The 15,612-nt window shown below is 35.8% G+C and overlaps 3 protein-coding genes across 3 annotated transcripts; all 3 read left to right on the top strand.

The window, feature by feature from the left end:
* Nucleotides 281-1,231, top strand: LOC109233688. The gene has a single exon (XM_019399558.1). The coding sequence runs from the start codon at nucleotides 281-283 to the stop codon at nucleotides 1,229-1,231; it is 951 nt and encodes a 316-aa protein (XP_019255103.1).
* Nucleotides 3,812-5,018, top strand: LOC109233689 (uncharacterized mitochondrial protein AtMg00810-like). The gene is made up of 2 exons (XM_019399559.1): nucleotides 3,812-4,007; nucleotides 4,153-5,018. Exons 1-2 carry the CDS (start codon nucleotides 3,812-3,814, stop codon nucleotides 5,016-5,018), a joined length of 1,062 nt encoding a protein of 353 aa, XP_019255104.1.
* LOC109233245 lies at nucleotides 8,716-11,064 on the top strand. Its single transcript, XM_019399051.1, has one exon. The coding sequence runs from the start codon at nucleotides 8,953-8,955 to the stop codon at nucleotides 10,657-10,659; it is 1,707 nt and encodes a 568-aa protein (XP_019254596.1). The 5' UTR covers nucleotides 8,716-8,952; the 3' UTR covers nucleotides 10,660-11,064.

Genomic DNA, 15,612 nt, shown 5'->3' on the forward strand with positions numbered 1-15,612 from the left:
ACTCGAAGCTTCTCAGATATCTCTCCCCTCTCATTCGAGCTACTCGTTTTTCCGCCATTAGAGCTCATTCGAGCTCGATTTCATCTCTGTTCTTTGTGTTTTTGTCATGGTATCAGAGCACACGGTCTAATCCTTAGCTCAATTTTGTTTTCTCCTTTGTTCCGGGAAGATCTGTTTTCACTACTGCTTCAATTAAGATCGAAAGTTAACCCTAAAGTTGAAATCGGTGTTGAATTTCAGGAATTGAGGCTTTTCTGTACACACACTTCGACCAAAAGTTATGGTGATTGAAGAGAACACTTCGAATTCTACCAATCCGTTGCTCGATTCAACCAATCCACTTTACATGCATCCATCTGAGAACGTAGGTTCTATGCTTGTACCAGTAATTTTTGATGGATCCGGGTACAGATCATGGAGGCATGGAGTGCTTAGGGCTCTTTCTGTAAAGAATAAAATAGGTTTCATAAATGGCAAATGTGGGAAACCAGACTCAAAGGATCCTACATTTGACCAATGGGAAAGATGTGACAATGTAGTGACTTCGTGGATTTTGAATTCTCTATCAAAGGATTTAGCAGATAGCTTACAGTATGTGAATGATGCAAAAGAGCTATGGGAGGAGTTAGAGGACAGATATGATCAAACTAATGGGGCGAAGCTATATCAGCTGCAGAAAGAAATCAACGATTTGAGTCAAGGAACACTTAACATTACTGGATACTACACTAAGATGAAGAAGCTATGGAAAGAGTTGAATACCCTGAATGCCCATGCTCAATGTAAATGCCACTGCACATGTGGTGCCAAGGCAAGCATGCACAAGGCTGAACAAGACAGGAGGTTGATTCAGTTTTTGATGGGATTAAATGAAGCTTATACTGTAGTTAGGGGAAGCATTCTAATGATGAACCCCTTACCTTCCTTAGCACAAGCGTTTGCAATTCTCATTCAGGAGGAGAAACAAAGGGAGATGAATCCAAACAATCATTTGATGATTGACTCTAGTGCCTTGAGCGTGAACAGGGCAGCAAGCAACAATTTTAGAACAACTTATGGTCAACAGGGAAATGGATCTGGAGGCAGTTCCTATTCAAACTATAACCAGTCAAGTGGGACTGGAGGTAATGGCTTCAGAGGAAATTACCCTACAAATAGGCCACGACCAGCTTGTGATTATTGTAAGAAGCCGGGGCACACCAAAGATAGATGCTACAAACTCCATGGTTAACCACAAGACCCTAAGTTCAATAAGGGGAAGCGAGTAGCTGCAAATGTCTTTAGAGATTATGGTAACAGGGTCACAGGCATGAGAGATAGGGAAAGGCCACAGACTCAAGAAGAAGGTCGAGTGATGAAGAACTTGACTAAAGAACAATACAATCAGCTAATCAGTATTTTGGAGAATTTTCAGACTGGAACCACAGAAGACAATTCTGAAATGAAGGCAGGAGCAGTAAATTTTGCAAGTATTTCAGCTTGTTCTACTTTTTCTGATTCTAGTGTTCCTTCATATGAATGTTTTAAGCCAAATGTTGACTCTTGGATACTAGATTCCGGGGCCACAAATCAAATGACATACAACAAATCCATTCTAACTAATGTCAAAACCTTAGTGTATCCCTTTCTAGTAACACTGCCTAATGGATATAAAGTAAAGGTAACACTAGTAGGTGATATAATTTTGAGTCCTAAATTCACCCTCAAAAGAGTTCTTTTTGTACCTAGTTTTAAATTCAACCTAATATCTATCCATTGCTTGACAATTCAGTTTGATTACTTTGTTATCTTTACCAAATTTTCATGTATCCTTCTGCAGGCCCATTCACTTAAGAGGCCTCTGGAGATTGGTAAGGCTTCTGATGGCCTATACTATCACATTTCAGAACTCTGCAAGAGTGTGTCATCTACTCTAACTCCTACTCAAACTCCATCTAGTGTACCAGATAAGAATAATGCACACTCTCATTCACATCTTGTTCCTTCCATTATATCTAGTTTACCTATCCCATATCATGCTTGTAATAAGGAGTGTGTTCACTTACATAAGCACTCCAGTCTTAATACTTCATTTTCAAGTAGTAAAGAAAATATTCCTGTGTCAAATACATCTGCTTCTATCTCTACTTTTACATCTACATCTGATGCAAACATGGTTGAATTTTTGTGGCACAATAGACTAGGACATGCATTTGCCAAGGAAGGGGATTAATGAAATACCAATTAAATTTGCACCCACTCAACCCTTCCTTTGCCCTATATGCCCAATGGCCAGACAAAGTAGATTGCCTTTTCCTGAAAGAACTACCATCACAACTGAAATCTTTGAAATGCTACATGTTGATTTATGGGGGCCATATCATATTGCAACCCATGATAGACACAAATATTTCATCACCTTTGTAGATGACTACAACAGGTGTACATGGACTCATATGTTGAGTTGCAAGAGCAATACCCTACATACTATAAAAGCTTTCTTTGCCATGGTGAAAACCAGTTTAACACCTCTGTCAAAACCATAAGGACAGACAATGGGAGTGAATTCATTAATTTGGAAACTACCTCCTTCTTTCAATCCTTGGGAGTCATTCATCAAAGAACCTGTCCATACACACCCCAACAAAATGGGGTGGTAGAGAGAAAACATAAGTACCTACTGGAAACAGCAAGGGCACTACTGTATCAATCAAAGCTGCCCTTGCAGTATTGGGAAGAATGTATTCTTACCTCCACTTACATAATAAATAGACTGCCTTCATCTTATCTCAAAGGCAAATGCCCTTTTGAACTACTCTACAAGAAAAAGCCCTCTTATTCACATCTCAAGAGTTTTGGGTGTCTGTGTTTCCCTACTACACTTAAGACTCATAGAGACACATTTGAAGCTAGAACTCTGCCTCATGTATTTGTGGGGTACCCCTTTGGGACAAAGGGCTACAAAGTGTTAAATTTGGTCACAAAAAGGATCCATGTTTCAAGAGATGTAGTTTTCCATGTGGATGTTTTTCCTTTCACTTTGCTTTCTAAGTCAAACAAAGTTTTTCCCTCATTTCCTCAAGTGAAAACAGACTTGGCTTTAGATTTCTTTACCCCCAGAGGAGCAGATTCAATTCCATCAAGTCAACATCATAATCTAGTGTCACATGAACCTTCACATAGGCAGTTGTCACCACAATCCAGCTCTAAATGAACACAGTCCACAGAGTCCAATCATAGTGAAAATATGTTACCTAATAATGAGCACCGAGGATTTCCACCTAATGAAAATAGTCCAAGTCCTGTAAACCAACAAGAACCTTCTTTGGGCCACACACAAACTAGACCTTCTAGAACTCACAAAATTCCCACGTACCTAAAAGACTACAACTATTCTCTTCCTAAACTGCATGACTTGCAGAATCAGCCCTTGCCACAGTCTGATCTCTCAAATGACAGTAATTCCTCTCTTTCTTTTACCACTTATATACCTAATGCACATTATATTTCTCTTAATATGTTAAATTCTGATAGTCAACAATTGGTAATAAACATTTTACATGAATGTGAACCTGTTTCTTTTGAAGAGGCAGTTGTGAGCCCTGCATGGCAGTCAGCCATGAATCAAGAGTTTGAAGCCTTAATAGCCAATAATACATGGAGTCTAGTGCCATTACCAGTTGGTAAAAATGCAATAGGGTGTAAATGGGTGTATAAAATAAAATACAAGTCTGATGGTAGTATTGAGAGGTTCAATGCTAGGCCAGTAGTAAAAGGGTACACATAGAAAGCAGGGTTAGATTACACAGAAACATTCTCACCTGTTGTGAAAATGACAACTGTGAGAGCACTAATAGGAACTGCTGTAAAGAAAGGTTGGCAGATGTTCCAGTTAGATGTCAACAATGCCTTCCTTCATGGAGATCTCCATGAGGAAGTGTACATGCAAATACCTCAGGGCCTAGCAGTTGACAAACCAGGTTTAGTATGCAAGTTAAACAAGTCCCTATATGGTCTCAAACAAGCAAGTAGGCAATGGTATGAGAAGTTAGCTGAAGCCTTATGTTCCAAAGGATACACACACTCCCTATTAGATTACTCCTTGTTTCACAAAAAGAAAGGATCTTTAGTGGTTTTTTGTAGCTGTATATGTAGATGATATTATTGTAACAGGAACCCATCAAGAAGAGATTGATTCTCTGAAAAGTTTTCTGCATGAAACTTTCAAGATAAAAGACTTAGGGAGGCTACATTACTTCCTGGGAATGGAAGTGCTTTATAAAGGAGATGGAGTGTTGATATCTCAAAGAAAATTCACTATGGATTTACTGAAAGAGTTTGAATGTACCCAATATTCCAGCCTATCATCACCTCTTGATCCCTCCACAAAGCTAAAGGCGGATGAAAGTCCTTTGTTAGCTGATCCTTCCAACTACAGAAAATTAGTAGGTAAGCTAAATTTCTTGACAAATACAAGGCTTGATATATCCTTCAGTGTCCAGCACCTTAGTCAATACATGCAATCACCAAGAGAGAGTCATCTGAAAGCTGCCTACCATGTCTTGAGGTATCTAAAGGGTGATCCAAGCCTGGGAATTTTCTTTTCTAACAGCAAGGATTATGGAGTAAAAGCTTTTTGTGACTCAGATTGGGCAGCATGTCCTGAAACTAGAAAATCAGTCAGTGGTTACATTGTGTTACTTGGCAATAGTCCCATCAGCTGGAAATCAAAGAAGCAGTCCACCATTTCTTTGTCTTCAGCTGAAGCAGAATATCGAGCAGCTAGACAGGTTGTGGGTGAGCTAGTTTGGTTGGTTACACTGCTCGAGGAGCTGACTGTACCTGTGAATCTTCCTATTCCAGTATTTTGTGACAGCCAAGCAGCCTTACAAATAGCCAGGAATCCAGTGTTTCATGAGCGCACAAAACACATAGAAGTTGATTGCCACTTTGTCAGAACCAAGTTGCAAGAGGGCTTGATTCTTTACACCATGTTTCCACCAATGAGCAGCTCGCAGACATCTTCACCAAGTCCTTAACTGGCATCAAACATTCACATCTGCTCAACAAGTTGGCAGTGGATTCCTCCCCTCCAACTTGAGGGGGGTATTGAGATTATTAGCTATTAGTTACATATTACATTGTATTTATCCTTTTTCCCTCTTAATTAGCTTAGTTGGCAGTTATTTAGTTGCTTAGCTGATTGTTAGTTAATTAGCTGCTGTTAGTTAATGCACAGCTGTTGCCAGCTGTCAAGTGAGTGGGACATATGTACATAAAGGCTGTATGGACATTCTCTGATAGTTGAGTTTTTCATTCTCCAAAATTGTGTTACTCGAAGCTTCTCAGATATCTCTCCCCTCTCATTCGAGCTACTCGTTCTTCCGCCATTAGAGCTCATTCGAGCTCGATTTCATCTCTGTTCTTTGTGTTTTTGTCAATATGTGGTGGTAATGTTAGCCATCATTTGTGTGACACTCAACAAAGTAAGCACCGCCTTTGGTATGTTACTACACTCCAGCACTTGGCACGCCATTTAAGGCGTCTTTGGTTTACATTTCATGGGATTGTTGACTGATACAGGACACATTATACATACGTTATGGTGTCAGTGAGGAAATATTAATTAATTAATTAATTAATGTGCTTGTATTTGTGCACTCGTGACTATTCTCAAACTATTGTTACCACGTCATTGCGGTAATTTTTGTCACCAACTTCCCATTATTCATGCATGTAGCTCTATTTTCAAGAACTGACCTTTTCAATTTTCGTTTAATCAATCATCACTAATAATCCCCACTAGGGATGATAAGTAGGCAGGTCGGATCGGATATGAACGTGTTGAAAACGATCAATATAAAATAAATAAAGTATTTGGCTCGATCCGTATTTAATACGAATAGAAATGGGTTAATTGGCTAATAATATGGATATTCATATTATCCATGATTTCTTGAATAGGATCATTTTCGGGAGAATTCTTAGTCTCCCAAACTTGAGGAACCCCCAATTTGAATCTTTGCAAATGTTAAAATTAAACTCATTGGTTATTTATTTTTTAAGTGAATAATGTGAATCTTATCCATATTTGACCAATCTTTAAAAAGTTCATTATCCCCAGCTCATTTTTTAGTAGATAATATAAATGGATAACTATTTTCTTAATTCATTTTGCCACCACTATTCCCGACCATGAGTTCAAGTTAGTTCCACTACAATGGAAAGATTGGGTGAAGGGGGTTTGGGGAGGGGGTGAAAGTAAATTACAACTAGGGTTGCAAATGGGTGTGTTGAGCTGAATTTGGGCGGGTCAAGATGGGTTAGGTCAATAAATGGGTCATTGCCCAACCCAGCCCAAAGTGTACTTGGGCTAAGATGGGCTGGGTCAAGATGAGCTAAACTATGGGTCATAACCCAACCCGCCCAGCTTGACCCAAGTTTTAGAATCATGCTCATCTTGCATAAGAAAAAAAACCTTTTACCTAAAAATGTGCAAGTTGAAAAAAAAATTTGGGGTGATGGTAGGGGTGGAGTGGGGGGAGGGTGAGTGGGTGGTGCAGAAAAACGAAAAAATAGAAAATTAAAAATACAAAAAAAAAAGTAAAAATTTCTTTTTTGAGGGGGGGGGGGGGGTAGGGGTTGGTGGTGCAGGAAAAAAAACAGAAAATTTAAAATAAAAAAACAAAACGTAAAAAATTTTTTTTAGGGGAGGGAGGTTTTGCTGGGGAGGGGGGTGGGGAGAGTGGGTGGATGGTGCAGAAAAACAAAAGAACATAAAATTGAAAATACCAACAAAAAAAATTGGGGCAACTAAATAAATTTCTACTATATAAATTGGGTTGAGATACCTTTTGTTTTGGGTGAGTTTTATAGGTTGTATTTGGGCTGCTAAATGGGTTAGAATGGGTTATAAATATAATGGGTTAACTTGGGCTCATCCCAAATTGACCCATGAGCTAAAATATTTGTAACCCAACCCATTAATTTTTGGACGGGTTGGGCGGATTAGATGGGTTTGGGCTCAAATTGCCACCCCTAATTACAATCACTAAGTTTGTAGATATTTTAATGAGAATTTTTCATAAAGCACCATCTTTTAGGTCTAATTAGCCATTTATAGATACCCTTTGCTAAATTACGTGTTATAGATACCTTTTGTGTTTTTATACAATGTATTTCATGTATTTAAGCTGTTGTATTCTTTGATACAACCAAAAAAATAGGCGTAAAAAGTGGAAATCCAGCTAAGTTTGACATGTATTTAGCTGTATTCAAGCGGCATTAACGTTAAATACAGTAACGTATCTGCACAAAATCTGGAAGGTTAAACTGGTTAAAAACGGAAGGAAATCAAATCACATGATATTCTCCTAAATTAACTCAACGAACTAAAACGATCCCTCATTAATCTGTATTTGAAAGATACATAATAAAGATTATAGCTGAATAAAGAGAAATACATATGAATAATACAGTTGAGTAGAACTGTATACAGTTGAATACAACAAAATACAACTGAATACAGCTGAATAAAACTCTTGAATGCAACAAAATACAACTAACTTCTGCTGAATAAAATAGTTGAATATAACTAACTACAACTGAATACAGTTGTATAAAACACTTGAATACAACTAACTACTGCTGAATAAAATAGTTAAATACAACTGATTAAAACTGAATACAAGAGAATACGCATAACTTTTAACACATCTAAAATATATAAATGAATGCTGCTGAATACATGTGAATACAGCTGAAATATACATTCGAATACAATTGAATACAAATAGGCGATTTGGGCGATCTAGAGAGAGAAACAGCCTTATGGCTTCGCCGGCCGGCGGCCAGCCATTAATTCCGGCTGGTCATCCCCCTAACACATCTGCCCAACCTCCTACAACAACTACAAACAATCCCCAGCCCTCAAATCCCACAAACGAAGCCATGAATTACGCAAAAGCTGTGAACCCTACTTCGACGACCACTGCCATGCAGAATCGAGCCGCTACAGTTGAACCAATTGCTCTTCGTCTATCAAAATCAACGAATTAAACTTACCCTAAGCGATTGTAATGGAGTGATAATGGAGGAGAACTAGAGAATATGGGTGGGAGAAGAGGTATGAATCGTGGGTTGAGGGAGAAAGAGTAAAGTGTATGCAAAAAGAGAGAGAGAACGTGGTTAGTCAATTTTACGGTGATTATGTGAGCGAAAAGACTAAAAAGGAGAGAGAAAAATATTATTTAACATATATGGTGCCTTAAATGTAGGATGCAACTATAATTAGATATTTGGCTATAAAGTATAAAAGGTTTCTATAGGATGTAATATTTTAAAATGGTATTTATTTAAAATAAATAGGGTACTAAGGTTTTTTATAGGATGTAAAAATTCCTATTTTAATTCGGTTGACAAAGACTCGGAATAAATTAAGAGAATTCTATTTTATAAAACACTCACCAGTAAAGTTGGAAGCCTTAATCTAAACAATCACTCGCATTAACAACTTAAGTAAGTATTAGTTGCTAAATCAGATTAGATCATAACTTTGCAGACCAATAATTTATCACACGTGAATTCTATCCAAAAGGCTAGAAGGCCCACCATCCACTCAAGTCATAAAATACAGTTGAAAAAGCTAATTATAATACGTGAAAAGATAGGGAAAAAGAAAGAAAGAAGAAAAAAAAAAGACTTAAACGGTGAACATATATAAAGAAAGATTAGGCCTCATAATATAAAGAATGATTAGGATAAGGAAAGAGAATCCAAATTATGTAGTACTCCTAATCTCTTAAATTCTCACATCCAAACCTCCTATTTAGTTAACCTAAAAGAATCTATACATGCTTTAGTCTAGATACAAGATCTTGTTATTTCTCTATACTTTCAACACAATATCTTATAATTAGTCCACTGGAAAAAAAGAAAAAAAAATCTAGAGCGGCCATTGTTGTGTGAAAAACCATGGAAAATTTTGGTATGCACATGCTTGTTGGGCGATGGTTTATGGTATTTGCTTCACTTTTGATCTTGTCGGTAGCAGGCGGTACATACATATTTGGACTCTATTCTGAAGAAGTGAAGACATCATTAGGTTATGATCAAACAACCTTAAACTTACTTGGTTTTTTCAAAGACTTAGGTGCAAACGTTGGAATTATTTCTGGTCTAATTAATGAAGTAACCCCACCTTGGGTTGTTCTACTTCTTGGTGCATTTATGAATTTTTCAGGGTATTTTTCTGTATGGTTAGCAACTACTGGGAAATTAGCTAAACCAAAAGTTTGGCAGATGTGTTTTTGTATATTTATAGGTGCAAATTCTCAGACTTTTGCAAATACTGGTGTTTTAGTTACTTGTGTCAAGAATTTCCCTGAAAGTAGGGGAATTGTTATTGGACTTTTAAAGGGGTTTGTTGGTTTAAGTGGTGCGATACTTACACAATTATATCATGCTTTTTATGGGAATAATGGGAAATCTTTAATCTTACTTATTGCTTGGCTTCCTGCTGTTGTTTCCTGTATTTTTCTTAGAGTTATTAGGGTTATGAAAGTTACTAGACAAGAAAATGAGCTCAAGATTTTTTACCAGCTTTTGTTTATGTCACTTGGTTTAGCTGGTTTTCTTATGGTTATAATTATCGTCCAAAATAGGGTTGAGTTTAATAGTGTTGGTTATTGGACAACTGCGGGTATTATTCTTGTTTTGTTATTTGCTCCTATAGTTCTTGTTATAAGAGAGGAATTGAAACTATGGGATGCAAAGAAACAAAATCCAAGTCACCCTATACAAGTCAAAGTTGTAGGAATTGAGACACCACTTCAATCTTCAGCAACTGTTGTTCCAACTAATTATCAAACAGATCAAGTTTCTTTCTTTTCGAACGTGTTTAAGCCGCCGGAAAGAGGTGAGGATTATACTATACTACAAGCAGTTCTCAGTATAGATATGTTGATTTTGTTCGTTGCTACAATATTTGGAGCAGGGGGACTTTTAACAGCTATGGATAATTTAGGCCAAATTGGTAAGGCCTTAGGTTATCCTAAAACAAGCATCACTACATTTGTGTCACTTGTGAGTATATGGGGTTATCTCGGGCGAGTAGCTTCTGGATTCGCCTCTGAGATTTTCTTGGAAAAGTACAAGTTTCCGCGTCCATTGATGCTCACATTGGTTCTGCTTCTCTCTTGTGTTGGCCATGTTTTAATCGCGTTTGGTGTAACGAATACTCTGTATGTCGCGTCCGTGCTAATGGGGTTCTGTTTTGGTGCTCTCTGGCCTTTGATATTTGCAATCATATCTGAAATCTTTGGACTTAAACATTACTCAACATTGCTCAATTTTGGTGGTGCTGCTAGTCCAATTGGAGCTTATATATTCAATGTTAAAGTGGCTGGGAATTTGTATGATAAAGAGGCTATTAAGCAGATGGCAGCTCATGGAATTATTAGGAAGCCAGGGGAAGACTTGACTTGCACTGGAGTTGAGTGTTATAAGTTGGCTTTTTTGATAATTGCAGCATCTACTTTTGTGGGGTTTATTGTTTCTTTGGTTTTGGTGCTCAGAACATTCAACTTTTATAAAGGGGATATTTATAAGAAGTTTAGAGAACAAGGTAAAACAGTGGATGCTGAGTCTCAGTCCAGAGCAAATGGTGATGCTTCATCATAAAAAAAAACATCTGTTCTCCAGCCGAGGCGAGGGTCTATCGGAGACGGCCTCTCTGCCCTTCCAAGATAGGGGTAAGGCTCTTACCCTCCCCAGACCCCACTTATGGGAAATTACTGGGCTTGTTGTTGGGCTTCTTCTTGTTGTTGTTGTTCATCATGAAAAAAAACACATAGCTACAAGCCAAGATTTTCTTGTTTTGAGGCTGGAATTTGCCAATGCAATTTGAGTGTTGTTATTCATTCTGCAATGTGATTTAGTGTGACTTCTTGGGCTTAAGGTGTGTACAACGGGGTAGCAAGTAAATACATGATTTACAAGTTGATTTCTATGTAATTGAAGATTTCTTTAACTAAAGTTGTGTAGAATCAAAGTTCAGAAAGTGAATTACAAAGATTTACAAGCCAATTTCAACTCTTGTATTCTTTTTCTTTTCCTTCAATGATGTCATTCAAGTTCATCATGAAACTGCTGAGTGCTGAGCTTTGCTAATTACAACAACAACACCACACCCATTGAAATCCTACTGGTGGGATCTGAGGAAGGTAGAGTGTACGCAGACTTTACTCTTATTTCGGGAGGGTAGAAAGGTTGTTTTCGGGAGACGCTAAGCTCAACAGAAGAGTTATCTTTGATAATTGGGGAGAATATTTAGAGTTATCTTCTTCTTTTTTTCCTTTCAGCTGATCCAACAGTCCAAACAGTAAATTCATGTTCCAGACATAGCATGCCTAGTTACAACTGATACAAAGTTTTACTATTTGCCATAGACCTGTAACGCAAAAAAGTACTCCCTCTATTTTAATTTAGATTGACATATTTTTTTTATTAGTTCGTTTAAAAAAGAAACACATTTCTATATTTGGAAATTTTTTAAATTTAAACTTTTTATTTTACCCTATTTATCCTCAATGAGAAGTTTTTTATAGCTACAAAATGACATGATCCCACAAAGCTTTTGCCCCTTAAGCTTTTTGGGTCACATGTTTTAAAAGTATTCTTTTTGTTTTTTTAAACTTTGTGACAAGTCAAACTAAATCATCTAAATTTGAACGGGCGGGCGGAGTATTCTATTTTCATCTTTAGACTTGACATTGCCGAATATTCAGTTGGTCTACACATCTTTAAATGACTAGTAAGGAAAGCAACCGTGATAATAACTCTAGTCCAACCGTTTATCTACAATTTAAGTTACTGTTTTTGTTTGTTCTCATAAATAACGGTTAAGGAGAAATAATCCTGGAAGAAATTGCTTTCCTGATCAAATTGAATAATATTGCCTCGTACAAAAATCTCACAAATATGAGCTGCAATTTGTAGTAATATCGGCTCCAAAATCCAAGTAAGCTGAGTAGGCTACATGTTTGAAACTGAGACATAATAATTATTGTTGTTGATGTTATAGTAGACCGACTGAATATTCGGCCAACCATCTAGAAGAACTCATAAAATGTACTCTTTTTCCGGAACGCCTGCTTAGTGGGCGTTTGGACATAAAAATTGTAAAATTTTAAAGTAAAAAAGAATTTCAAGTAAAAATAGTAATTGAAAATTAAAGTTATTTTTGGGCATAAATATTATTTTGGGTTGTTTTTTATGTTCTGCGAGTGATTTGAGTGAAAATTTTAAAAAATAGCTTTTTGAAATTTTTCAAATTTTCGAAAAATTTCAAAATTCATTTTCAAGTGAAATTGGAAATTTTATGGCCAAACATTGATTTTGGAAAAAAGTAAGATATTTTTATGTCCAAGCAGGCTCTTAATTTTCGAAAAAAAGTGAGATTTTTTTATATCCTAACGGGCTCTATAGAAAAATTCTTTTCGCTCTTTTTGATGTTGTTGGTTTGGGAGCAGGGTGATCAAAGCGCTATTTTGAAGAAAACTACTATTCCAATCAAGTGAAAATGCTTACCTTTATCGGACGATTACACCAATTATATGACATGTACTTTATATAGACCAGTGGTAATGTAAAAACAAATAAATTATTGAGCCTATGAACTTATAAAGGTTTTGAAACCCCTTGACCACTAAATTACACTTTTGGTTTGTGTTAAGGTGGTTCAAAACTTAATATATAGAGGTAAAAAATAGATTTTGCCTTACATAAACAGTGTAATTTTTCGGCGAAGGGAGTTTGGGTGAATCCCCTTCCGCCCCCCTAAATCCGCCCCTGTATCCGACCCGGTCCATATTTAATACGAATAAAAAACAGATTAACCGGTGGATAATATGGAATATTATCCATGGCTTCTTGAATATGATTACCTTTGGGAGAATAATTCCTAGTTTCCCAAACTTGAGGAACTCCTAATTTGAGGCTTTACATATTCAAAAGTTAAACCCACTACTTATCCATTTTCTAGGTGTATAATATGATTCTTATCCATATTTGACCAGTTTTTAAAAAGTTCATTATCCAACCCATTTTTTAATGGCAAAATACATAAGTTACCCTCTGAACTATGGACCAATTCCCTATTGCACACTTTCTGAGCACCAAAATCATCTTACACACTCAACCTTTTTAAAGTGTATCTGATGCACACCTGTTTTGCTATGTGGCTTTTGCGTGCTTAACATAAAAAGATGAGCGCGTAAAATTGTAAATATTTTGTCTAAATTCATATTTTAATGCCACGTGTCATATTAATAATATTTTCCTTATTTTTCATTTTTATCAAATGAAAAAAGCTGCCAAACTTCTCTTTTGTCTCACGTCCTTCCCAAACTATCAGGACACCCCCCCCCCCCCCCCCTTCTCCGGTCTTCCCTTCCCATCGTCTCTGCTACAGTAAAATCAACCAAAACTCTAATAAATATTTTAAAGAAGGTGCTGTAAATTTTCTTTAAAATTGCTCCTCTAAACTTCTCTTGCATCTTTTTTCATCATTAAAATCCACCAAGACATTCGATCTTTACCTAAAAAAAATTATATTTTATGAGAATGACTGAAATTCTAAAACTTCCAACTCAGCTTCCTTTATATAAGGGAAGATTTGAGATTTTTTATCATAATAGAGTTGTTTAATTAATGAAAATAAAAAACTGATTTTAATTTTCTCTATTTGGTTGTGTATGAGATCTGAATATGCAGGCGGGAAATGGAGAACATAGGAGTTGCAATTTTTGTTTTTATCTCTTCCATTTTAGTTTTTAGGAGTTGTATGAGATCTGAATATGGAGGAGGAAAATGGAGAACGTAGGATTTGTTATGGATGAATCATTGCAAAATTAAATTTGTGTGAATATTAAGAAGTGGGGGTTAAGACTTTTTTCCGGTGGGTTTGCAACGGTGGAGGGCAAAAGAAGATGCAGGTGTTGGAGGATTTTTTAAATTGGGAGTATAAGAGTAATTTTAAATATTTTCTCTTAAAAAAAAATAATAACACATGTCATGATCTTATTGGTGCGTGACATTACACATATTTTTATAAACTGGTCAAGGAAAAAGAGGTGTGTATTAGACACACTCTGAAAAGGTTGAGTGTGTAAGATGATTTTCGTGCTCAAAAAGTGTGTAAGAGGGATTTGGCTCATAGTTAAGGGGGTAACTTATGTATTTTGCCTTTTTAATGGATAATATGGGTGAATAACTATTTTCTTTTATCCATTTTGCCACCATTATACACCACTATAACTTAGTTATATTAATTAATTGAATCTATACATTAATTTTATATATCACTGAACAATGATAAAGATGAGTAAAATCCAAATCGCGAGAAATTGAACTAAATGATTTAATATTTACCATAATGTTGAGATATATTAAGGGCTCGTTTGATTAAAATTTGGTATTATTTTGTCCTTCATTCGATTAAATTTTTATTCTGCGTACAAGTAATGCAAATATAATTTTATACTAAAATTTTGATATAGTATTATACTACATTCAATGTAGGTTAAGAATCCGACAATTAATTATCCTTTGATAAAATAGGCAGGTCTAAAACAATATTCTTAAACTATATGACATGTGAATTTTGAAATATGGAATTCGGATGCAAATTAAGGAAATAAAAAGGAGAAACGTATAACACTTGAAAACATATCTATCATTGAGCACGAAGCATGTCAAATGTCAATATATACATTGGCGGGTGGACAGTTTCATTTTCAAGATTTTGGCGGGTGGTTTGATGATGATCAAAGTTTCAAATCAGAAGGAGTTGATTAAGATAAGACTCCTTGAATTATACTCCAAACTAGGCGTCGTGTGGATTGGAAAAGATTTAGCGGGCGATTGGACATAAAATTGTAAAATTTTGGAAAAAAATAAAAAAAAAATCAAGTAAAAATGATATTTGAAAATTAGAGTTTCGTTCGGATATGAATACAATTTTGGGTTGTTTTGAATTTTTGTCAGTGATATGAAGTGAAAAACTTTGAATTTTTTATTTTTGGAGTTTTTCAAATTTTCAAAAATTGTAAAATTCATCTTCAAGTGAAAATTAAAAAATTTTATGGCCAAACAGAAAAACCAAAAACTGTTAGGGCAAAAAAGTTATTTTAACAATAACTCCAATAGAGTTTTCTTGAAACTGAAAATAGATTTTGGTTGATTTTGAAGGGAAAAAAAATATTTGTTCAAAAAGAATTTGAAAGCATATGTTTCGACAAATTTCGTGTGTGCTTTGCTTATCTAAGCTTGTGACGTTAATAAAGTAGTTTTATCTTTAGAAAAAGTATAATACTCTCTCCACTTATGCATGAAATGTTATCCAAAACTCCAAGTTGTTTATCTAGTCTGAGACTAAATCTTAAAGCCGAAATAAGTCTATAAATCAGCAAACCAAAACATGTCAGGATCAGCTGATATTCGCTGCAAAAGGATAAGGAGGAGTAGTTGATAGAGAAATTATAGATTATAGCCACGATTTCGCAAACCAAAATAAAAGAAATTATTGTCGTAGCAGTTTTTGCTTTTCTGTATTGAACAGGGCGAATCTAAGAT

The sequence above is a fragment of the Nicotiana attenuata genome, chromosome 10, assembly GCF_001879085.1.
Source record: "Nicotiana attenuata strain UT chromosome 10, NIATTr2, whole genome shotgun sequence".
Taxonomy (NCBI): domain Eukaryota; kingdom Viridiplantae; phylum Streptophyta; class Magnoliopsida; order Solanales; family Solanaceae; genus Nicotiana; species Nicotiana attenuata.